Raw genomic sequence first — 26,149 nt, forward strand, 5'->3', positions numbered from 1 at the left:
TGTATTTCTGGCCTCTACCCACCTTGTGTGAACATTTGATCAAATTTCGTGAAGTTGGATTTCCTAGCCAAAAATCAGTATTTTTGATGACCGCGGATATGGAAAACTTTTCAGATTTTGGCCATGTTGGCTCAAAAACTGAAATTTTGTTTTTCTGCCTGGATCCTGACTTTGGTGAGCTGATATCTCTTGGGGATGTATTTCTGGCCTCTACCCACCTTGTGTGAACATTTGACCAAATTTCGTGAAGTTGGATTTCCTAGGCCAAAAATCAGTATTTTTGATGACTGCGGATATGGAAAACTTTTCAGATTTTGGCCATTTTGGGTAAAAACTGAAATGTTTGTTTTCTGCCTGGATCCTGACTTTGGTGAGCTGATATCTCTTGGGGATGTATTTCTGGCCTCTACCCACCTTGTGTGAACATTTGATCAAATTTCGTGAAGTTGGATTTTTGGGCCAAAAATCAGTATTTTTGATGACCGCGGATATGGAAAACTTTTCAGATTTTGGCCATGTTGGCTCAAAAACTGAAATGTTTGTTTTCTGCCTGGATCCTGACTTTGGTGAGCTGATATCTCTTGGGGATGTATTTCTGGCCTCTACCCACCTTGTGTGAACATTTGATCAAATTTCGTGAAGTTGGATTTTTGGGCCAAAAATCAGTATTTTTGATGACCGCGGATATGGAAAACTTTTCAGATTTTGGCCATGTTGGCTCAAAAACTGAAATTGTCCTTTTCTGCCTGGATCCTGACTTTGGTGAGCTGATATCTCTTGTGGATGTTTTTCTGGCCTCTACCCACCTTGTGTGAACATTTGATCAAATTTCGTGAAGTTGGATTTTTGGGCCAAAATCAGTATTTTTGATGACCGCGGATATGGAAAACTTTTCAGATTTTGGCCATGTTGGCTCAAAAACTGAAATTGTCCTTTTCTGCCTGGATCCTGACTTTGGTGAGCTGATATCTCTTGGGGATGTATTTCTGGCCTCTACCCACCTTGTGTGAACATTTGATCAAATTTCGTGAAGTTGGATTTTTGGGCCAAAAATCAGTATTTTTGATGACCGCGGATATGGAAAACTTTTCAGATTTTGGCCATGTTGGCTCAAAAACTGAAATTTTGTTTTCTGCCTGGATCCTGACTTTGGTGAGCTGATATCTCTTGGGGATGTATTTCTGGCCTCTACCCACCTTGTGTGAACATTTGACCAAATTTCGTGAAGTTGGATTTCCTAGCCAAAAATCAGTATTTTTGATGACTGCGGATATGGAAAACTTTTCAGATTTTGGCCATTTTGGGTAAAAAACTGAAATGTTTGTTTTCTGCCTGGATCCTGACTTTGGTGAGCTGATATTTCTTGGGGATGTATTTCTGGCCTCTACCCACCTTGTGTGAACATTTGATCAAATTTCGTGAAGTTGGATTTTTGGGCCAAAAATCAGTATTTTTGATGACCGCGGATATGGAAAACTTTTCAGATTTTGGCCATGTTGGCTCAAAAACTGAAATGTTTGTTTTCTGCCTGGATCCTGACTTTGGTGAGCTGATATCTCTTGGGATGTATTTCTGGCCTCTACCCACCTTGTGTGAACATTTGATCAAATTTCGTGAAGTTGGATTTTTGGGCCAAAAATCAGTATTTTTGATGACCGCGGATATGGAAAACTTTTCAGATTTTGGCCATGTTGGCTCAAAAACTGAAATTGTCCTTTTCTGCCTGGATCCTGACTTTGGTGAGCTGATATCTCTTGGGGATGTATTTCTGGCCTCTACCCACCTTGTGTGAACATTTGACCAAATTTCGTGAAGTTGGATTTTGGGGCCAAAAATCAGTATTTTTGATGACCGCGGATATGGAAAACTTTTCAGATTTTGGCCATGTTGGCTCAAAAACTGAAATTTTTGTTTTCTGCCTGGATCCTGACTTTGGTGAGCTGATATCTCTTGGGGATGTATTTCTGGCCTCTACCCACCTTGTGTGAACATTTGACCAAATTTCGTGAAGTTGGATTTCCTAGCCAAAAATCAGTATTTTTGATGACTGCGGATATGAAAACTTTTCAGATTTTGGCCATGTTGGCTCAAAAAACTGAAATTTTTGTTTTCTGCCTGGATCCTGACTTTGGTGGGCTGATATCTCTTGTGGATGTATTTCTGGCCTCTACCCACCTTGTGTGAACATTTGACCAAATTTCGTGAAGTTGGATTTTGGGGCCAAAAATCAGTATTTTTGATGACCGCGGATATGGAAAACTTTTCAGATTTTGGCCATTTTGGGTAAAAAACTGAAATGTTTTGTTTTCTCCTGGATCCTGACTTTGGTGAGCTGAAATCTCTTGGGGATGCATTGCTGACCCTTCCCACCTATTGTGAACATTTGACCAAATTTCGTGAAGTTGGATTTTTGGGCCAAAAATCAGTATTTTTGATGACCGCGGATATGGAAAACTTTTCAGATTTTGGCCATTTTGTGTAAAAAACTGAAATGTTTGTTTTCCCCTTGATCCTGACTTTGGTGAGCTGAAATCTCTTGGGGATTCATTTCTGGCCTCTACCCACCTTGTGTGAACATTTGACCAAATTTTGTGAAGTTGGATTTCCTAGCCATGAATCAGTATTTTTGATGACCGCGGATATGGAAAACTTTTAGATTTTGGCCATGTTGGCTTAAAAACTGAAATTTTTCTTTTCTGACTGGATCCTGACTTTGGTGAGCTGATATCTCTTGGGGATGTATTGCTGGCCTCTACCCACCTTGTGTGAACATTTGAACAAATTTCGTGAAGTTGGATTTTGGGGCCAAAAATCAGTATTTTTGATGACCGCGGATATGGAAAACTTTTCAGATTTTGGCCATTTTGGTAAAAAACTGAAATGTTTGTTTTCTGCCTGGATCCTGACTTTGGTGAGCTGATATCTCTTGGGATGTATTTCTGGCCTCTACCCACCTTGTGTGAACATTTGAACAAATTTCGTGAAGTTGGATTTTGGGGCCAAAAATCAGTATTTTTGATGACCGCGGATATGGAAAACTTTTCAGATTTTGGCCATTTTGGGTAAAAAACTGAAATTTTTGTTTTCTCCCTTGATCCTGACTTTGGTGAGCTGAAATCTCTTGGGGATGCATTGCTGACCTCTACCCACCTATTGTGAACATTTGATCAAATTTTGTGAAGTTGGATTTTTGGGCCCAAAATCAGTATTTTTGATGACCGCGGATATGGAAAACTTTTCAGATTTTGGCCATGTTGGCTCAAAAACTGAAATTTTCCTTTTCTGCCTGGATCCTGACTTTGGTGAGCTGATATCTCTTGGGGATGTATTTCTGGCCTCTACCCACCTTGTGTGAACATTTGAACAAATTTCGTGAAGTTTGATTTTGGGGCCAAAAATCAGTATTTTTGATGACCGCGGATATGGAAAACTTTTCAGATTTTGGCCATTTTGGGTAAAAAACTGAAATGTTTGTTTTCTCCCTGGATCCTGACTTTGGTGAGCTGAAATCTCTTGGGGATGCATTCCTGACCCCTTCCCACCTATTGTAGACATTTGACCAAATTTCGTGAATTTGGATTTTGGGCCAAAAATCATTATTTTTGATGACGGCGGATATGGAAAACTTTTCAGATTTTGGCCATTTTTGGTAAAAAACTGAAATGTTTGTTTCTCCCTGGAGCCTGACTTTGGTGATCTGAAATCTCTTGGGGATTCATTTCTGGCCTCTACCCACCTTGTGTGAACATTTGACCAAATTTTGTGAAGTTGGATTTCCTAGCCAAAATGAATCAGTATTTTTGATGACCGCGGATATGGAAAACTTTTCAGATTTTGGCCATGTTGGCTTAAAAACTGAAATTTTTCTTTTCTGCCTGGATCCTGACTTTGGTGAGCTGATATCTCTTGGGGATGTATTGCTGGCCCATACCCACCTTGTGTGAACATTTGAACAAATTTCGTGAAGTTGGATTTTGGGGCCAAAAATCAGTATTTTTGATGACCGCGGATATGAAAAACTTTTCAGATTTTGGCCATTTTGGGTAAAAAACTGAAATGTTTGTTTTCTGCCTGGATCCTGACTTTGGTGAGCTGATATCTCTTGGGGATGCATTGCTGACCTCTTCCCACCTATTGTGAACATTTGACCAAATTTCGTGAAGTTGGATTTTTCGGCCAAAAATCAGTATTTTTGATGACCGCGGATATGGAAAACTTTTCAGATTTTGGCCATTTTGGGTAAAAAACTGAAATTTTTGTTTTCTCCCTGGATCCTGACTTTGGTGAGCTGATATCTCTTGGGGATGTATTTCTGTCCTCCACCCGCCTTGTGTGAACATTTGATCAAATTTCCTGAAGTTGGATTTTTGGGCCAAAAGTCAGTATTTTTGAATGACCGCGGATATGGAAAACTTTTCAGATTTTGGCCATGTTGGCTTAAAAAACTGAAATTTTTCTTTTCTGCCTGGATCCTGACTTTGGTGAGCTGATATCTCTTGGGGATGTATTTCTGGCCTCTATCCACCTTGTGTGAACTTTTGACCAAATTTCGTGAAGTTGGATTTTGGGGCAAAAAATCAGTATTTTTGATGACCGCGGATATGGAAAACTTTTCAGATTTTGGCCATTTTGGGTAAAAAACTGAAATGTTTTTTTTTTTCTGGATCCTGACTTTGGTGAGCTGAAATCTCTTGGGGATGCATTCCTGACTTCTTCCCACCTATTGTGAACATTTGACCAAATTTCGTGAAGTTGGATTTTTGGGCCAAAAATCAGTATTTTTGATGACCGCGGATATGGAAAACTTTTCAGATTTTGGCCATTTTTGGTAAAAAAACTGTCATGTTTGTGAACATTTGACCAAATTTTGTGAAGTTGGATTTTTGTGCCAAAAATCAGTATTTATGATGACCGCGGTTATGGAAAACTTTTCAGGTTTTGGCCATTTTGGGTAAAAAAATGTAATGTTTGTTTTCTCCCTGGATCCTGACTTTGGTGAGCTAAAACCTCTTGGTGATGCATTGCTGACCTCTTCCCACCTATTGTGAACATTTGACCAAATTTCATGAAGTTGGATTTTTGGGCAAAAAATCAGTATTTTTGATGACCGCGGATATGGAAAACTTTTCAGATTTTGGCCATTTTTGGTAAAAAACTGAAATGTTTGTTTTCTCCCTGGAGCCTGACTTTGGTGAGCTGAAATCTCTTGGGGATGCATTTCTAGCCTCTACCCACCTTGTGTGAACATTTGACTTAAATTTTTTGAAGTTGGATTTCTTAGCCAAAAATCAGTATTTTTGATGACCGCGGATATGGAAAACTTTTCAGATTTTGGCCATGTTGGTTCAAAAACTCAAATTTTTCTTTTCTGCCTGGATCCTGACTTTGGTGAGCTGATATCTCTTGGGGATGTATTTCTGGCCTCTACCCACCTTCTGTGAACATTTGACCAAATTTTGTGAAGTTGGATTTCCTAGCCAAAAATCTGTATTTTTGATGACCGTGGATATGAAAAACTTTTCAGATTTTGGCCATTTTGGGTAAAAAACTGAAATGTTTGTTTTCTCCCTGGAGCCTGACTTTGGTGAGCTGCAATCTCTTGGGGATGCATTGCTGACCTCTTCCCACCTTTTGTGAACATTTGACCAAATTTTGTGAAGTTGGATTTCCTAGCCAAAAATCAGTATTTTTGATGACCTCAGATATGGAAAACTTTTCAGATTTTGGCCATGTTGGCTTAAAAATTGAAATGTTTGTTTTCTCCCTGGATCCTGACTTTGGTGAGCTGATATCTCTTGGGGATGCATTTCTGACCTCTACCCACCTTGTGTGAACATTTGACTGAATTTCGTGAAGTTGGATTTTTGGGCCAAAAATCAGTATTTTTGATGACCGCGGATATGGAAAACTTTTCAGATTTTGGCCATTTTTGGTAAAAAACTGAAATGTTTGTTTTCTCCCTGGAGCCTGACTTTGGTGAGCTGAAATCTCTTGGGGATTCATTTCTGGCCTCTACCCACCTTGTGTGAACATTTGACCAAATTTTGTGAAGTTGGATTTCCTAGCCAAAAATCAGTATTTTTGATGACCTCGGATATGGAAAACTTTTCAGATTTTGGCCATGTTGGCTTAAAAATTGAAATGTTTGTTTTCTCCCTGGATCCTGACTTTGGTGAGCTGATATCTCTTGGGGATGCATTTCTGACCTCTACCCACCTTGTGTGAACATTTGACTGAATTTTGTTAAGTTGGATTTTTGGGCCAAAAATCAGTATTTTTGATGACCGCGGATATGGAAAACTTTTCAGATTTTGGCCAATTTGGGTAAAAAACTGAAATGTTTGTTTTCTGCCTGGATCCTGACTTTGGTGAGCTGAAATCTCTTGGGGATGCATTGCTGACCTCTTCCCACCTATTGTGAACATTTGACCAAATTTCGTGAAGTTGGATTTTTGGGCCAAAAATCAGTATTTTTGATGACCGCGGATATGGAAAACTTTTCAGATTTTGGCCATTTTGGGTAAAAAACTGAAATGTTTGTTTTCTCCCTGGATCCTGACTTTGGTGAGCTGATATCTCTTGGGGATGTATTTCTGGCCTCCACCCACCTATTGTGAACATTTGACCAAATTTCGTGAAGTTGGATTTCCTAGCTATGAATCAGTATTTTTGATGACCGCGGATATGGAAAACTTTTCAGATTTTGGCCATGTTGGCTTAAAAACTGAAATTTTTCTTTTCTACCTGGATCCTGACTTTGGTGAGCTGATATCTCTTGGGGATGTATTTCTGGCCTCTACCCACCTTGTGTAAACATTTGACCAAATTTCGTGAAGTTGTATTTTGGGGCCAAAAATCAGTATTTTTGATGACCGCGGATATGGAAAACTTTTCAGATTTTGGCCATTTTGGGTAAAAAACTGAAATGTTTGTTTTCTCCCTGGAGCCTGACTTTGGAGAGCTGATATCTCTTGGGGATGTATTTCTGGCCTCTACCCACCTTGTGTGAACATTTGATCAAATTTCGTGAAGTTGGATTTTGGGGCCAAAAATCAGTATTTTTGATGACCGCGGATATGGAAAACTTTTCAGATTTTGGCCATTTTGGGTAAAAAACTGAAATTTTTGTTTTCTCCCTTTATCCTGACTTTGGTGAGCTGAAATCTCTTGGGGATGCATTTCTGACCTCTTCCCACCTATTGTGAACATTTGACCAAATTTCGTGAAGTTGGATTTTTGGGCCAAAAATCAGTAATTTTGATGACCGCGGATATGGAAAACTTTTCAGATTTTGGCCATTTTTGGTAAAAAACTGAAATGTTTGTTTTCTCCCTGGAGCCTGACTTTGGTGAGCTGAAATCTCTTGGGGATTCATTTCTGGCCTCTACCGACCTTGTGTGAACATTTGACCAAATTTCGTGAAGTTGGATTTCCTAGCCATGAATCAGTATTTTTGATGACCGCGGATATGGAAAACTTTTCAGATTTTGGCCATGTTGGCTTAAAAACTGAAATTTTTTCTTTTCTGCCTGGATCCTGACTTTGGTGAGCTGATATCTCTTGGGGATGTATTTTTGGCCTCTATCAACCTTGTGTGAACATTTGACCAAATTTTGATGAAGTTTGATTTTGGGGCCAAAAATCAGTATTTTTGATGACCGCGGATATAGAAAACTTTTCAGATTTTGGCCATTTTGGGTAAAAAACTGAAATGTTTGTTTTCTCCCTGGATCCTGACTTTGGTGAGCTAAAATCTCTTGGGGATGCATTTCTGACCCCTTCCCACCTATTGTGAACATTTGACCAAATTTTGTGAAGTTGGATTTCCTAGCCATGATTCAGTATTTTTGATGACCGCGGATATGGAAAACTTTTCAGATTTTGGCCATGTTGGCTTAAAAACTGAAATTTTTCTTTTCTGCCTGGATCCTGACTTTGGTGAGCTGATATCTCTTGGGGATGTATTTCTGGCCTCTACCCTTCTTGTTTGAACATTTGACCAAATTTCGTGAAGTTGTATTTTGGGGCCAAAAATCAGTATTTTTGATGACCGCGGATATGGAAAACTTTTCAGATTTTGGCCATTTTGGGTAAAAAACTGAAATGTTTGTTTTCTGCCTGGAGCCTGACTTTGGTGAGCTGAAATCTCTTGGGGATTCATTTCTGGCCTCTACCCACCTTGTGTGAACATTTGACCAAATTTCGTGAAGTTGGATTTCCTAGCCATGAATCAGTATTTTTGATGACCGCGGATATGGAAAACTTTTCAGATTTTGGCCATGTTGGCTCAAAAACTGAAATTTTTCTTTTCTGCCTGGATCCAGACTTTGGTGATCTGATATCTCTTGGGGATGTATTTCTGGCCTCTACCCACCTTGTGTGAACATTTGAACAAATTTCGTGAAGTCTGATTTTGGGGCCAAAAATCAGTATTTTTGATGACCGCGGATATGGAAAACTTTTCAGATTTTGGACATTTTGGGTAAAAAACTGTAACGTTTGTTTTATCCCTGGATCCTGACTTTGGTGAGCTGAAATCTCTTGGGGATGCATTTCTGACCCCTTCCCACCTATTGTAGACATTTGACCAAATTTCGTGAATTTGGATTTTTGGGCCAAAAATCATTATTTTTGATGACGGCGGATATGGAAAACTTTTCAGATTTTGGCCATTTTTGGTAAAAAACTGAAATGTTTGTTTTCTCCCTGGAGCCTGACTTTGGTGAGCTGAAATCTCTTTGGGATTCATTTTTGGCCTCTACCCACCTTGTGTGAACATTTGACCAAATTTTGTGAAGTTGGATTTCCTAACCATGAATCAGTATTTTTGATAACCGCGGATATGGAAAACTTTTCAGATTTTGGCCATGTTGGCTTAAAAACTGAAATTTTTCTTTTCTGCCTGGATCCTGACTTTGGTGAGCTGATATCTCTTGGGGATGTATTTCTGGCCTCTACCCACCTTGTGTGAACATTTGAACAAATTTCGTGAAGTTGGATTTTGGGGCAAAAAATTAGTATTTTTGATGACCGCGGATATGGAAAACTTTTCAGATTTTGGCCATTTTGGGTAAAAACTGAAATGTTTGTTTTCTCCCTGGATCCTGACTTTGGTGAGCTGATATCTCTTGGGGATGTATTTCTGGCCTCTACCCACCTTGTGTGAACATTTGATCAAATTTCGTGAAGTTGGATTTTTGGGCCAAAAGTCAGTATTTTTGATGACCGCGGATATGGAAAACTTTTCAGATTTTGGCCATGTTGGCTTCAAAACTGAAATTTTTCTTTTCTGCCTGGATCCTGACTTTGGTGAGCTGATATCTCTTGGGGATGTATTTCTGGCCCCTACCCACCTTGTGTGAACATTTGACCAAATTTCGTGAAGTTTGATTTTGGGGCCAAAAATCAGTATTTTTGATGACCGCGGATATGGAAAACTTTTCAGATTTTGGCCATTTTGGGTAAAAAACTGAAATGTTTGTTTTCTCCCTGGATCCTGACTTTGGTGAGCTGAAATCTCTTGGGGATGCATTTCTGACGCCTTCCCTCCTATTGTGAACATTTGACCAAATTTCGTGAATTTGGATTTTTGGGCCAAAAATCAGTATTTTTGATGACCGCGGATATGGAAAACTTTTCAGATTTTGGCCATGTTGGCTTAAAAACTGAAATTTGTCTTTTCTGCCTGGATCCTGACTTTGGTGAGCTGATATCTCTTGGGGATGTATTTCTGGCCTCTACCCACCTTGTGTGAACATTTGACCAAATTTCGTGAAGTTGGATTTTTGGGCCAAAAATCAGTATTTTTGATGACTGCGGATATGGAAAACTTTTCAGATTTTGGCCATTTTGGGTAAAAAACTGAAATGTTTGTTTTCTCCCTGGATCCTGACTTTGGTGAGCTGATATCTCTTTGGGATGTATTTCTGGCCTCTACCCACCTTGTGTGAACATTTGATCAAATTTCGTGAAGTTGGATTTTTGGGCCAAAAATCAGTATTTTTGATGACCGCGGATATGGAAAACTTTTCAGATTTTGGCCATGTTGGCTCAAAAACTGAAATTTGTCTTTTCTCCCTGGATCCTGACTTTGGTGAGCTGAAATCTCTTGGGGATGCATTGCTGACCTCTTCCCACCTATTGTGAACATTTGACCAAATTTCGTGAAGTTGGATTTTTGGGCCAAAAATCAGTATTTTTGATGACCGCGGATATGGAAAACTTTTCAGATTTTGGCCATTTTTGGTAAAAAACTGAAATTTTTCTTTTCTGCCTGGATCCTGACTTTGGTGAGCTGATATCTCTTGCGGATGTATTTCTGGCCTCTACCCACCTTGTGTGAACATTTGAACAAATTTCGTGAAGTTGGATTTTTGGGCCACAAATCAGTATTTTTGATGACCGCGGATATGGAAAACTTTTCAGATTTTGGCCATTTTTGGTAAAAAACTGAAATGTTTGTTTTCTCCCTGGAGCCTGACTTTGGTGAGCTGAAATCTCTTGGGGATTCATTTCTGGCCTCTACCCACCTTGTGTGAACATTTGACCAAATTTTGTGAAGTTGGATTTCCTAGCCATGAATCAGTATTTTTGATGACCGTGGATATGGAAAACTTTTCAGATTTTGGCCATGTTGGCTTAAAAACTGAAATTTTTCTTTTCTGCCTGGATCCTGACTTTGGTGAGCTGATATCTCTTGGGGATGTATTTCTGGCCTCTACCCACCTTGTGTGAACATTTGAACAAATTTCGTGAAGTTGGATTTTTGGGCCAAAAATCAGTATTTTTGATGACCGCGGATATGGAAAACTTTTTAGATTTTGGCCATTTTGGGTAAAAAACTGAAATTTTTGTTTTCTCCCTTGATCCTGACTTTGGTGAGCTGAAATCTCTTGGGGATGCATTTCTGACCTCTTTCCACCTATTGTGAACATTTGACCAAATTTCTTGAAGTTGGATTTTGGGGCCAAAAATCAGTAATTTTGATGACCGCGGATATGGAAAACTTTTCAGATTTTGGCAATTTTTGGTAAAAAACTGAAATTTTTCTTTTCTGCCTGGATCCTGACTTTGGTGAGCTGATATCTCTTGGGGATGTATTGCTGGCCCCTACCCACTTTGTGTGAACATTTGACCAAATTTCGTGAAGTTAGATTTATGTGCCAAAAATCAGTATTTTTGATGACCGAGGATATGGAAAACTTTTCAGATTTTGGCCATTTTGGGTAAAAAACTGAAATGTTTGTTTTCTCCCTGGATCCTGACTTTGGTGAGCTGAAATTTCTTGGGGATGTATTTCTGGCCTCTACCCACTTTGTGTGAACATTTCACCAAATTTAGTGAAGTTGGATTTTTGGGCCAAAAATCAGTATTTTTGATGACCGCGGATATGGAAAACTTTTCAGATTTTGGCCATTTTTGGTAAAAAACTGTCATGTTTGTGAACATTTGACCAAATTTTGTGAAGTTGGATTTTTGGGCCAAAAATCAGTCATTTTGATGACCGCTGTTATGGAAAACTTTTCAGGTTTTGGCCATTTTGGGTAAAAAAATGTAATGTTTGTTTTCTCCCTGGATCCTGTCTTTGGTGAGCTAAAACCTCTTGGTGATGCATTTCTGACCTCTTCCCACCTATTGTGAACATTTGACCAAATTTTGTGAAGTTGGATTTCCTAGCCAAAAATCAGTATTTTTGATGACCTCGGATATGGAAAACTTTTCAGATTTTGGCCATGTTGGCTTAAAAATTGAAATGTTTGTTTTCTCCCTGGATCCTGACTTTGGTGAGCTGATATCTCTTGGGGATGCATTTCTGACCTCTACCCACCTATTGTGAACATTTGACCAAATTTCGTGAAGTTGGATTTTTGGGCCAAAAATCAGTATTTTTGATGACCGCGGATATGGAAAACTTTTCAGATTTTGGCCATTTTTGGTAAAAAACTGAAATGTTTGTTTTCTCCCTGGAGCCTGACTTTGGTGAGCTGAAATCTCTTGGGGATTCATTTCTAGCCTCTACCCACCTTGTGTGAACATTTGACTTAAATTTTTTGAAGTTGGATTTCTTAGCCAAAATTCAGTATTTTTGATGACCGCGGATATGGAAAACTTTTCAGATTTTGGCCATGTTGGTTCAAAAACTCAAATTTTTCTTTTCTGCCTGGATCCAGACTTTGGTGAGCTGATATCTCTTGGGGATGTATTTCTGGCCTCTACCCACCTTCTGTGAACATTTGACCAAATTTTGTGAAGTTGGATTTCCTAGCCAAAAATCTGTATTTTTGATGACCGTGGATATGAAAAACTTTTCAGATTTTGGCCATTTTGGGTAAAAAACTGTCATGTTTGTTTTCTTCCTGGATCCTGACTTTGGTGAGCTGCAATCTCTTGGGGATGCATTTCTGACCTCTTCCCACCTATTGTGAACATTTGACCAAATTTTGTGAAGTTGGATTTCCTAGCCAAAAATCAGTATTTTTGATGACCTCGGATATGGAAAACTTTTCAGATTTGGGCCATGTTGGCTTAAAAATTGAAATGTTTGTTTTCTCCCTGGATCCTGACTTTGGTGAGCTGCAATCTCTTGGGGATGCATTTCTGACCTCTACCCACCTATTGTGAACATTTGACCAAATTTCGTGAAGTTGGATTTTTGGGCCAAAAATCTGTATTTTTGATGACCGTGGATATGGAAAACTTTTCAGATTTTGGCCATGTTGGCTTAAAAACTGAAATTTTTCTTTTCTGCCTGGATCCTGACTTTGGTGAGCTGATACTCTTGGGGATGTATTTCTTGCCTCTACCCACCTTGTGTGAACATTTGACTTAATTTCGTGTGAATTTGGATTTTGTCGCCAAAAATCAGTATTTTTGATGACCGAGGATATGCAAAACCTTTTCAGAATTCGGCCATGTTGGGTTAAAAACTGAAATGTTTGTTTTCTGCCTGGATCCTGACTTTGGTGAGCTGATATCTCTTTGGGATGCAATCCTGACCTCTTCCTACCTATTGTGAACATTTGACCAAATTTCATGAATTTGGTTTTTTGGGCCAAAAATCAGTATTTTGGGCCAAAAATCAGTATTTTTGATGACCGCGGAAAACTTTTTGGGTAAAAAACTGAAATGTTTGTTTTTTCCCTCGAGCCTGACTTTGGTTCGCTGAAATCTCTTGGGGATTCATTGCTGGCCTCTACCCACCTTGTGTGAACATTTGACTTAAGTTCGTGAAGTTGGATTTTCAGGCCAAAAATCAGTATTTTTGATGACTGTGGATAAGGAAAACCTTTTCGGATTTTGGCCATGTTGGGTAAAAAACTGAAATGTTTCTTTTCTCTCTGGATCCTGACTTTGGTGAGCTGATATCTCTTGGGGATGCTTTTCTGGCCTCTACCCACCTTGTGTGAACATTTGACCAAATTTTGTGAAGTTGGATTTCCTAGCAAAAAATCAGTATTTTTGATGACCGTGGATATGGAAAACTTTTCAGATTTTGGCCATTTTGGGTAAAAAACTGAAATTTTTGTTTTCTCCCTTGATCCTGACTTTGGTGAGCTGAAATCTCTTGGGGATGCATTTCTGACCTCTTTCCACCTATTGTGAACATTTGACCAAATTTCTTGAAGTTGGATTTTGGGGCCAAAAATCAGTAATTTTGATGACCGCGGATATGGAAAACTTTTCAGATTTTGGCAATTTTTGGTAAAAAACTGAAATTTTTCTTTTCTGCCTGGATCCTGACTTTGGTGAGCTGATATCTCTTGGGGATGTATTGCTGGCCCCTACCCACTTTGTGTGAACATTTGACCAAATTTCGTGAAGTTAGATTTATGTGCCAAAAATCAGTATTTTTGATGACCGAGGATATGGAAAACTTTTCAGATTTTGGCCATTTTGGGTAAAAAACTGAAATGTTTGTTTTCTCCCTGGATCCTGACTTTGGTGAGCTGAAATTTCTTGGGGATGTATTTCTGGCCTCTACCCACTTTGTGTGAACATTTCACCAAATTTAGTGAAGTTGGATTTTTGGGCCAAAAATCAGTATTTTTGATGACCGCGGATATGGAAAACTTTTCAGATTTTGGCCATTTTTGGTAAAAAACTGTCATGTTTGTGAACATTTGACCAAATTTTGTGAAGTTGGATTTTTGGGCCAAAAATCAGTCATTTTGATGACCGCTGTTATGGAAAACTTTTCAGGTTTTGGCCATTTTGGGTAAAAAAATGTAATGTTTGTTTTCTCCCTGGATCCTGACTTTGGTGAGCTAAAACCTCTTGGTGATGCATTTCTGACCTCTTCCCACCTATTGTGAACATTTGACCAAATTTTGTGAAGTTGGATTTCCTAGCCAAAAATCAGTATTTTTGATGACCTCGGATATGGAAAACTTTTCAGATTTTGGCCATGTTGGCTTAAAAATTGAAATGTTTGTTTTCTCCCTGGATCCTGACTTTGGTGAGCTGATATCTCTTGGGGATGCATTTCTGACCTCTACCCACCTATTGTGAACATTTGACCAAATTTCGTGAAGTTGGATTTTTGGGCCAAAAATCAGTATTTTTGATGACCGCGGATATGGAAAACTTTTCAGATTTTGGCCATTTTTGGTAAAAAACTGAAATGTTTGTTTTCTCCCTGGAGCCTGACTTTGGTGAGCTGAAATCTCTTGGGGATTCATTTCTAGCCTCTACCCACCTTGTGTGAACATTTGACTTAAATTTTTTGAAGTTGGATTTCTTAGCCAAAATTCAGTATTTTTGATGACCGCGGATATGGAAAACTTTTCAGATTTTGGCCATGTTGGTTCAAAAACTCAAATTTTTCTTTTCTGCCTGGATCCAGACTTTGGTGAGCTGATATCTCTTGGGGATGTATTTCTGGCCTCTACCCACCTTCTGTGAACATTTGACCAAATTTTGTGAAGTTGGATTTCCTAGCCAAAAATCTGTATTTTTGATGACCGTGGATATGAAAAACTTTTCAGATTTTGGCCATTTTGGGTAAAAAACTGTCATGTTTGTTTTCTTCCTGGATCCTGACTTTGGTGAGCTGCAATCTCTTGGGGATGCATTTCTGACCTCTTCCCACCTATTGTGAACATTTGACCAAATTTTGTGAAGTTGGATTTCCTAGCCAAAAATCTGTATTTTTGATGACCGTGGATATGGAAAACTTTTCAGATTTGGGCCATGTTGGCTTAAAAATTGAAATGTTTGTTTTCTCCCTGGATCCTGACTTTGGTGAGCTGCAATCTCTTGGGGATGCATTTCTGACCTCTACCCACCTATTGTGAACATTTGACCAAATTTCGTGAAGTTGGATTTTTGGGCCAAAAATCTGTATTTTTGATGACCGTGGATATGGAAAACTTTTCAGATTTTGGCCATGTTGGCTTAAAAACTGAAATTTTTCTTTTCTGCCTGGATCCTGACTTTGGTGAGCTGATACTCTTGGGGATGTATTTCTTGCCTCTACCCACCTTGTGTGAACATTTGACTTAATTTCGTGTGAATTTGGATTTTGTCGCCAAAAATCAGTATTTTTGATGACCGAGGATATGCAAAACCTTTTCAGAATTCGGCCATGTTGGGTTAAAAACTGAAATGTTTGTTTTCTGCCTGGATCCTGACTTTGGTGAGCTGATATCTCTTTGGGATGCAATCCTGACCTCTTCCTACCTATTGTGAACATTTGACCAAATTTCATGAATTTGGTTTTTTGGGCCAAAAATCAGTATTTTGGGCCAAAAATCAGTATTTTTGATGACCGCGGAAAACTTTTTGGGTAAAAAACTGAAATGTTTGTTTTTTCCCTCGAGCCTGACTTTGGTTCGCTGAAATCTCTTGGGGATTCATTGCTGGCCTCTACCCACCTTGTGTGAACATTTGACTTAAGTTCGTGAAGTTGGATTTTCAGGCCAAAAATCAGTATTTTTGATGACTGTGGATAAGGAAAACCTTTTCGGATTTTGGCCATGTTGGGTAAAAAACTGAAATGTTTCTTTTCTCTCTGGATCCTGACTTTGGTGAGCTGATATCTCTTGGGGATGCTTTTCTGGCCTCTACCCACCTTGTGTGAACATTTGACCAAATTTTGTGAAGTTGTATTTCCTAGCAAAAAATCAGTATTTTTGATGACCGTGGATATGGAAAACTTTTCAGATTTTGGCCATTTTGGGTACAAAAATGAATTGTTTGTTTGCTCCCTGGATCCTGACTTTGGTAAGCGGAAATCTCTTGGGGATTCATTGCTGGCCTCTACTCACCTTGTGTGAACATTTGAGTTAATTTGGTGAAGTTGGATTTTTGGGCCAAAAATTGATAATGTTGATGACTGCTTGTATAGAATACTAATTTACATATTGTGATGTCACTTGTCACGTGATGACGTCATGATGACGGCACACACAGTGCATTTATCCTCATACATATGAGGCTGCACTTGTAAGGAAGAAGGAAGGAAGGAATGTTCGTCATACATCTTCAGATGCTTGTCTAAGTGTGTGCCGAGTAAAAAGTCAATCGGATTGATTTTAGTGCCCAAAGTGGCTTCCACAATGAAAACGTGCACAAATGCTAAGGGGAATGGCTGAAAAGAAGAAGACAAAAAAAAAACTTGAACGAAAGTAAAGGCTGCTACAGCAGGTTGCCGAAACAGCCAAAAAGCCAAATTGATAGCCTTCTTTAAATTTCAGGGGGTTGGGACATACTGGGATACGCTCCTGCCCACTTCCTGCACCCTTCCCCTCACCCCTCCCGCTCACCCCTTCCCCTAATACGTCACTGACTAAAGTCTGTCTATTCTCTGCGAATGTTCAATCATTTTAACTGGCATCACTCAAATTAGTCACAAGTTCCCACAGCTTGATTTGATTTTCGGCATTTTTTAATACACATCTTGCATATCAATAGAGCCATCTACTTTTACCACACACATATAGTTTCTATAAACTGAGCGTATTCAAGAATGAATACGAAAGGGATGCTGTTTGTTGTGCAGATGAAAAACTGTGACGTGTTAATGATGTTAGTGAAAAATGTTGTTAAGATTCATATTTTGGTGGACCCACTTCAATCATACAAAAGTTGCAAAATAACTTCTTGAGTCTTTGATCCAAGTCCGATAACGTGAAAGTAAAACAGTGCTTACCAAAGATTACCTGAAATAGAAGTTCAAAACAACTGAATACAAAGGCCATTTATTACAAGAGTGTTGCACATTCCCATAAATAGAGTTGTATTTTTTTTTTTAATAGAACATATAACTTGAAATATTGTCAGTGAAAATTAAACAACTTGTGGAAGAACACTGAGAGTGCATTTTCAGACACAGGACTAAAATACAGCCTACAAATAAAATAAATTACAGAGTCAAAAAGTGGAACCCATCCCCAGAAAATATATTTCATATTTTTTTTTAAATGTAGCACCAAAAATAACGACTGGAAAACCCATTTCAAGCTACCTTTAGATGATAAAATTACTGAAGTTGCTTAATCCATTCAAAGAATATCACCATCTAAATGCAATGACCCTTAACCCTGTTTCTTCCAAAAAGAAAAACATTTTATTGTGTATTCTGACTGTTTGGAACAACAGTTTCAAGTGTCAACGCTTGCACTGTTGAACACAATATCATTATTAGCAACCCTGGTAAGGCAAAAAACGTGATTTATAAAATCCATTTGTTTTAATAGACGGCTCTTTCAAAGGACTTTGTGTAATATTTTTAACTTTTAAACTGCGGTTCTATCACTGGTGATGTTTGCAGACACTTGTGACGACGATTCTTGAAATTACATTTTTGGTTGAAAGACGTTTTAGGGTCATTGTGTTTAAATGGTGATATTCTTTGAACAGATTGAGCAATTTCACTAATTGTTCTCATCTAAAAGTAGCTTATGAAATTGGCTTTCCAGTCATTATTTTTGTTGCTACATATAAATTTTCAAAAATATGTAATACAATTTTTGGGGTTTGGGTTCCGCTTTTTTGTCTCACCCTGTATTTAAAAAATGACAATAACATTGAACATTCTAAATAGTGATCTCATATTTGTTTTCTCCCCAGCGTGTTTTGGAAGGCAATGACGCAGAGCCACTGCCAGCGGCCAGGGTGCAGCTGAAGCAAGGCACCGTGCACTGGTTCCTGGACAACGACGCGGCAGGCAAACTGCAAGCAAAGTACTGATGGGAAATCATCATGTTGAACATCTAAAATGGCTAGAAACACTAAATTATGAATTGATGAGGTCAGTATGACGACCGTGCACTTAAAGTACCCCCTCAACCATTAACAGATCACTGGGAAGGACATTTGAATACGTTGTTGAGGGCGCCAGACGCTCATGTGAAGATGCTGCGGGTTTGTGCGCTTTCAGAAGAAAATAAGTTGTGTGAATTTCAAGAAATACAGGGTGGTCCAAACAAAATTTACACTTTTTCAGAGGCAGATTTCTCAAAATTGGGGAGACATGTTGAAATAGTTTTAAGATATTCCTTAACTACAAGATCTTGGTGGTATATAGTGTAACAGCACTGAAAATAAAGCCTAATTCAAGAAATGGCGGCCACTGAATTAAAGAAATGACGATGACCATATCTCATTCACGCGTCATGGTGGACACTGGTTTTTGACCATTTTTGCTGTAAATGGCTGTCATTTCTGAATTTACTTTTTTTTTTCAACGCTGATTTTACCATACACAACCGAGATCTTGTAGTTTAGGAATATCTTAAAACAATTCAACATGTGCCCCAATTTTAAGAAATCTGCGTCTGAAATAGTGTAATACTTTTTTTTTTACCACTCTGTATACGTATGAACATGGTGTGTGTATGCAGTTTGTTCTTCCCACTAGGGCTTGTGAAGGTAGCCAGATAACGCCATGTCATGTACTGTAAGTGCATGGGCTCCATAGCATTGATCTCAAAAACTCTCATTTAAAGGGAACATACAGCATTTGCAAAAAACTGCCAAATTATTATGAAATACCTGAATGACAGTCTAAAGCATCTCGTAAAATCAGGGCACCTGTTGTGCTGTCATTTTCAAGAAAATGGTATTTTTGTATCAAAAACGGGCTCTTTTTTTCTTCAAATACTCCCGCAATTAACCAAATTTAGTTAGTACACATTTTCTTTGCGATCGATTACACGCCTTTATGAATGGGTACAAGCCAGCTAGACTGGTTCTCTGACCTTACAATTCCCTGATGTCTATAAATTGCTCAATTTCAACTTAAGTGGGGTCAAGGAACCAGACTACAGGAACATGATTGTTTTTCTTAGCTTTTCCAGCATCTACAAACACAAAACTTCAAACAAGTCAGTGTAACAATTTTGGCTACAAAATACTAAACAACCCTCCCCAATTCCATCCCTTTCTGAAAATTACAATAAAAGCAAATGTTGTATATTCCCTTTAACACAAAGCGTTCTTGCCTTCTCGGGACAACATACTAAATACAACAATACATAATTATAGAACAATACATAATTATACAACAATACGTAACTATAAAACAATATCTTAAAGCATTGAAATTTTGTACAATGCAGTGACAAAAAGTAAAATGAGTCGATATTTGAATATATACACGTACATCTATTCCTTATTTAGAGTCCAATACATGCTCGACTGTATTTGAAGAATAAGAACTAAAGACCAAATGTCATATTCTTTATTACATTAAACTATCAAGGATAGACTGAAATTTACATGAAAATGATGTACAACATTATTCAAAGTAAACTTGAATATCGACAAAGCTTTTAAAACATTTTTTTATGTCTCAACATGATTAATTCTGTTTACAAAGCTACTTCTAATTATCTGTCGGAAATTTGAGACTTGCAAAACAAATTGGTCACCAACAAAATTTCAGCAACCCTCATCAATTGAAATATTCTGTTCACTTTTAAAATTTACAGTTCTTTCTTTCATAATAAAAGAAATAAAGCATGACCACCAACCATCGTGATTTGGAAGACTGAGATGTCTTGTTTTTTTTTAAGCACCGATCTGTAAGAACGTGCGAGTATGTTTCATAAATTGAAAACATGAACAAATCATATGTCATACGCATTACCTTTAACAATGGTATTAATTTTGGTGGTTAAAGTATATTTTTATACCTCTTATATTCGGAATAAATAAATCAACATCAATTTCGATGCAGACAAGTGAAAGTATATACTTTTTGTTCAGTTCGACTACCCCCCCCCCCCTCAAAAAAAATATAAAGGGTACAACAGAAACAATGGCCATTGGGTGAAGAGGCCTGATGCTAACTTTAGTCAGTTTGAAGATACATTCCCCCTGTTCGAGTTTCATATGGAAAATGAGCTTTGTTTTTTCAATTGCTATTTCCTAGAAATATTAATAGAAAAGTTATTCACTTTTGGAATGAAAGATCGAGCGAAAACATTCAGCGATGTTTAGTCGTCGAATAAGCCACTTCAGAGTTACTAATGCACATGCGCATATCAAGATTCAACCATTTACTTTACTTTTGTGGATAAACAGTTTGCCATTCGCGAGCAAAATCATAGCAGGGTACCACCGAAATCAAAGAAAAGATCTTGTTTTTAAATGAATGCTAACTTTTGAGTATTTTTAATGGCACCATGGCTTAAATTGTTTTGTATACTCCAACTTTTGTGCGAACAAAATTTCCATCTTATTTTTGATTCGATGAAACATTGCAAAATGTGGATTTGGTTACCACATCCCCCTTAGACTTGTGTGCATTTATCTGCTGTGTTTATCCACAACACTTTAAAATCGTTGAATCTGATGTGCGCATGCGCTGTAGTAACTCCGAAGTGGCTTATTACTTGTACACAATGATGGAATTAGTCGTTGTCAGACAATAATCCATTAAAAGAAAACATACAAATTGACAAATCGTTAGAGGATATAAACCAACTAAAAGCACTGGGAATACATTTTAAAGGGAAAAACTACCAGGAAGGAAGTTAAAGTGCGCTGCTGGTACGTACGGTAGACATAATTCTAAAACTTGTTATGGACAAATCTGAGACTGTATTCGAAATAATGCCATGATCATGTATCATCAAAGACACAATTCTCTCAAATATTTCCCCTATCTGCCCCACTTCAGGTGTCCTTCAGCCTCAAACGATCTTCTTCGTTGTCACGTTAAGGGGGTACACTGTACAAGTAATCTACGTGTTCTGGTGCTATTCTTGAGGTATAAAAACAACATTCTTCCTTCTTCCTTATGGCCTCATTGTTCTTCGTCTTCTGCACATTCGTCGGCACACAAACAGAAGCAAGCAATGCAGATGAATGCCGCTAAGCCTACCACAAAGCCAATGCCCATACCCATCGCGACTTCTGTAAAAGAATTGGAAAAAGACGTCCTCGGATTGTGTAAAAAAAAAAAAAGATGCCCCCTGCCCCCCCCCCAAAAAAAAGGGTTCATCAAATAGTTATCGATTATATGACCATAACATTAAAAACGTGAAGTTTAATCCTCCAACTGTTTTGGTATATTTTAATATGTAATTCTATAATGTATTTAATTTTATTAGTATATTATGCCTATACCACGACATTTACCCACCCATCTAAGAATAATACAGACAGACTGTGTTGTACAAAATATACAGTTGATTTAATAGAGCCTGGAAGTTCAGTAGTTCACCCCCTATAGTGGCGTGCTTCCGGACCCCTCGAATAGACAAACTTAATTATAACGAGCAAACATTCTAAAATTTGCAATTATTTTGGTACATTGATTTTTTAAGAAAACCGCCCTCGAAAAAGGCCTTTGTAAACTAGTTATAGCATCTCAAGTTATGAAAACTGAAAAACCACATGACCTAAAAAAAGATATATCGTGCCAAAAAATTGACCTCTCACGTGCGCTTCCGAAAAGCTAAAATACATAAAGACTAGTGGAATTCTACGGAAACGTATTAACGCCACACATTTATTTATCACGTACGTACGTGATAAGTTTCACGTACGTACATGATAAGTTTTCTGTTTCACGTACGTACGTGATAAGTTACACGTACGTACGTGATATGTTTCACGTACGTACGCGATGAGTTCACGTACGTACGTGAAAACTATCAGTATATCACGTGTTTTACTGCGTGCGTTTAGTTAGTCTGGTTCCCATACCAAATTCTGACTATTCCTGATGAATCTTAGGTCAGGCAGCCTCCGTGGCTAAAAATAAACATGACGACATTGATGGCCCTTTATGCTAAGACAGTTTGATGTTTTTGTAAGATAACATTGACTAATGTTGATCTGGAATCTTCAAAATTAGGCACCCAAATAGCACTGTTAGCAGGCGGAGCCGAATGAAGACAGAGTTTTGGAAAATCCGATTATATTTGATGCACAAACTTGTCGTTGAATTTCAAGATTTCTAAATGAAAGCAATGAATATTAATTATCGACTCATTTAAAAAAAAAAAAGTAATAAGCAATTAGCAGTTAATTAAACCTATATTGTATTCGGAAATACTCGGGCGCTATCCGATTGTCGACGAAACGACTTCGGCAAATTCGGAAATTTTCAGGAAAAAGGAGGAATTCCTCCCGTTTTATTCACGTGACGTAAATTGTAATACAATGTATTACCGGAGGCTACCGGACCTAAGATTCATCGGGAATAGCCAGAATCTTTTGGTCTGGGAACCAGACTACGTTTAGTTTTAGTTAGTCGCGGCATGTCAACTATCATGTACGTACGTGAAACTTATCATGTACGTACGTGAAACTTATCACGTACGTACGTGTAACTTATCATGTACGTACGTGAAACAGAAAACTTATCACGTAAGTACGTGAAAAAAATAAATAAGTGTGTGGCGGTAATACGTTTCCGTAGAATTCGGTGCACTCGTAATTTTACGAAATCATTTTGTGGCGGTCATTGGTTACAAACTGAGAGTTAAATGAGGCTTTGGATTATTCAACTTTTTAATAATCTTGAAGGACTCATTAGCATTAACTTACAAAACAAAAATCTAAAATAACCGCTGATAACGATTGCATTCAAGCCAGCCTGACTAAATCTAGAATCCATTAGCTGTAGGTAGATAAATTTTCACGTCGTTAATTTCATGTTCGATCACGCAAGTACAAAAAGTTTGCGATGTCAAAACAAACGCGAAGTGAGAAGGAGACCTATAGAACGAAAATGCCGGATGTGTGAAGGTCGTAAGTAAACACAATTTACCATATCCAAGTGATTTCTCACCATTTCTTGTTGAATTGAGGAATACCAAGATAAATTACAACATGAATAATGTTTCTTTTGGTAATTAGGCCTGCGGTTCGAAATCATTGTCAAATATTATAGCAATTAAAAAGGGCAACCTATTATGTAGGGCCTCGCGAGGGGTCCGGAAGCTCGCCGCGTGACCTTTTACTTTCAGGCTCCTTTGGGATTGCACCGTTCCCCCATGCCCAGTGGGATGACGTTGATTACTGAGTTTTCGTTCCCGACTGTCATCGTCGTTGTCATCGACATTTTATGCATAATACTTAACTTACCAACAATAGTGTCGGTCGTTAGGGCGCCAATAAGCGCACCAGCCAGAGCCGTGATGGCGAGGAAAACAACCACCAAAATGGCGACCCATAATCTTTTAATGACTCGATCCTTTTCCAAAATTCGTTTTGCCTGTCTATTGCTCCAACAAATTCCCATGGCGAGGAGCTGTGCGTGTACCACCAACTGGTAGTCTGTGTTGATGAGAGCTAGACCGCCAAGGTATGGTTGGTATATAGATCCTGGGAACAATGTAGAAGTTGGCTTTATCAGCTACCGAATGGATGTTCTTTTACGCCACAGCCACTGGATGGAATTAAATTGATATAAACATCAGGTAAGAGAGCCTAAAATGGTAAGCATGTAAATATCATTGACAAGCCTAGACTGGTGAGTTAATTTAACTGCAATCCCTTATCCATTCACTTTAATCTAAACAAAAAGAGTTGCTAAACGCATGTCAACATTTGGGAGGTATACATTTAATGAAACTATATACAATCAATTTTAATGACGCTGTCGGTGTCCAATGAACTTGACATTCGATATCAGCAGAAAACAGTCCATTGTTGGGGTATTGTCGACCCGGCCTGACAGCTGTTACATTATGCACGAAGCATTGCATCCCGTGATGAGTCATCTCAATTAAAAATAACACGTCAACATTCCTCTTTTTGTGGCCGAAATGTGCTATAATTTTTTAAAGGCCTAAATTTATTATTCGTTACAGGCCGCTAAGGAATTTGAGTACAAGTGCGTTTTTCTTTAATTTGAAGATCACTCGAACTTTTATTTATTTAGTTTGAAATAAAAGCCCATCAACTTACAACTGTTTTTTACTTTTGTTTTTTACTTTTTCCTCGCTTGCAATTGTTGTTTAGGAAGACAAATATATATTTTCCCGGGGAGATTAATTACGGTACCATTTTGGATATAAAACGTTACAAATAACGAAATGGAGATTTAAATTTTCTTAAAGTTTTCATAAAATTCAAGAATTTATGAGGAAAAATCCTCAAAGACAATGGATGAGCCCTATACCTCTGTATATTACATGTAGGCCTATAATGTTAATCTGCGCCTCCCATATATATTTTACATCAGGTATAGTCTCATTATAATGGCTCATTATATACTTGACTTCGATTCTTCCGTATTATATGGAGCCACACAGGGATGCATGCTAAATTTCCTGGAAATCGTTTCCTGTATTCAAAATCCAGACTGCTTTTTTTAACTTGGTAATTATTTATGCATGCACACATGTACTAACCTAGTTAATAACAAAGACATGTCAAATTCCGTATCTCTAGCTGGACGTCTTGTTGTCCCGTTATTTTCAGGGGAAACATAGAGATTTTGTCCAAAAAGAAAAGTGCAGGATTTTTATCGAGGGCAAGGGTCATGCACCTTTTGATTTGTCCTGGTTATCATTTAACCAGGGCATTAGTTTCCATAGCAAATATCAAGTGCAAAAACAGTCAAGAATTAAGGGTCTAAAGTTTGGCTATACCAGTACTACACTGCACTATGCATGGACATCTACATTGTATACTGGAGAAAAAAGGAAGTTTGAATTTATACACCAAAGTTTGAATCTGCATGTAAGAATGTATAGGACCATACATGTACATAAAAAGGAAATACAATTTTTCAGAAAATTCATATGCATCACTAATACGGAGGAAGCCCAGTATTGGAAACACATAAATGGTACGGGGCTATACACATCAGGATGACTATTATGGTTTTAACATCCGTTTGGAACGAGACGAGTTAATTATCTGTACTTTAATAACACGCAAGTTATACATTACCAGGAGTACGGAAAGATCCTTCCAAGTTCCACGCACGGCTTTGCACGATACTGTGTTACATGCAGTGCATGTTGGATGTTTTTGGCGATGCGTCCAGAATTAACATATTACACGAGGGATTTACCCCTTCATACTTTCACAACCGCTGTCGGGGAAACACCGTTCTGACCAAAGATCCTATAGCGCCGCGTAGACGTAAGCAGCTCATTTCACGGAGTTCCCCTTGAACATTGCGAAAAAGCACTTGGAACTAGGGGAACCCTGACTGGAGAAATTAAATCACTCGAAACAGGTTGTTTAATTTCCTACTACAGTGTGGATAAAAAAAACCGAAACCCAGATATTATTGCTAATTGGAACAGCGGTAGGGCACATGTGAGTCGAAGGGAGATATCCTCTGTTAGGGTTGAATCTTCTCTTTAAAATGACACCCTGACCATGTCATTACATTCACGGTTGACTGAGCAGTGACCAATTTTATGAAAGGGCTATTATTAAGAGAATTGCGCCACTTCTCAATTGTGGTTTTTGTGGTGTCATTTGTCACACTATAGAGTGAAAGGCTATATGGTTTCCAATCAAGGCAGGTGCGGGGGAAAAAAGATTTCACCATGAAAAGTGGCGCAAGTCTCTAAATAGTCCCTTTCATAAAATTGGTCGCTGCTCAGTCAACCGTGAATGTAATGACATGATCAGGGTGTCATTTTAAAGAGGAGATTCAACCCTATTAACAGAGGATATCTCCCTTTGATTCACATGTGCCCTACTTCTGTTCCAATTAGCAATAATATCT

At 38.2% G+C, this 26,149-nt stretch overlaps 1 protein-coding gene and 1 long non-coding RNA gene across 2 annotated transcripts in view; one reads left to right on the forward strand and one right to left on the reverse strand.

Moving 5' to 3' along the window:
- Positions 1–18,189, forward strand: part of LOC119736652 (6-phosphogluconolactonase-like) — a 42,900-nt gene extending 24,711 nt beyond the window's left edge. The window contains exon 4 of the mRNA XM_038210667.1: positions 18,070–18,189. Within this exon, the coding sequence (XP_038066595.1) occupies positions 18,070–18,189 (120 nt within the window). The remainder of the gene's footprint in view (positions 1–18,069) is intronic.
- Positions 18,190–20,225: 2,036 nt separating this feature from the next.
- On the reverse strand, positions 20,226–25,427 carry LOC119738181. Its single transcript, XR_005272437.1, has 3 exons — positions 25,357–25,427; positions 23,542–23,845; positions 20,226–21,360 (listed from the first exon to the last, which is right to left on the reverse strand). It is a non-coding gene; the product is annotated as an uncharacterized LOC119738181 (long non-coding RNA).
- Positions 25,428–26,149: the final 722 nt, after the last annotated feature.

This window comes from Patiria miniata, unplaced genomic scaffold (assembly GCF_015706575.1).
Source record: "Patiria miniata isolate m_02_andy unplaced genomic scaffold, ASM1570657v1 HiC_scaffold_3, whole genome shotgun sequence".
Classification (NCBI taxonomy): Eukaryota; Metazoa; Echinodermata; class Asteroidea; order Valvatida; family Asterinidae; genus Patiria; species Patiria miniata.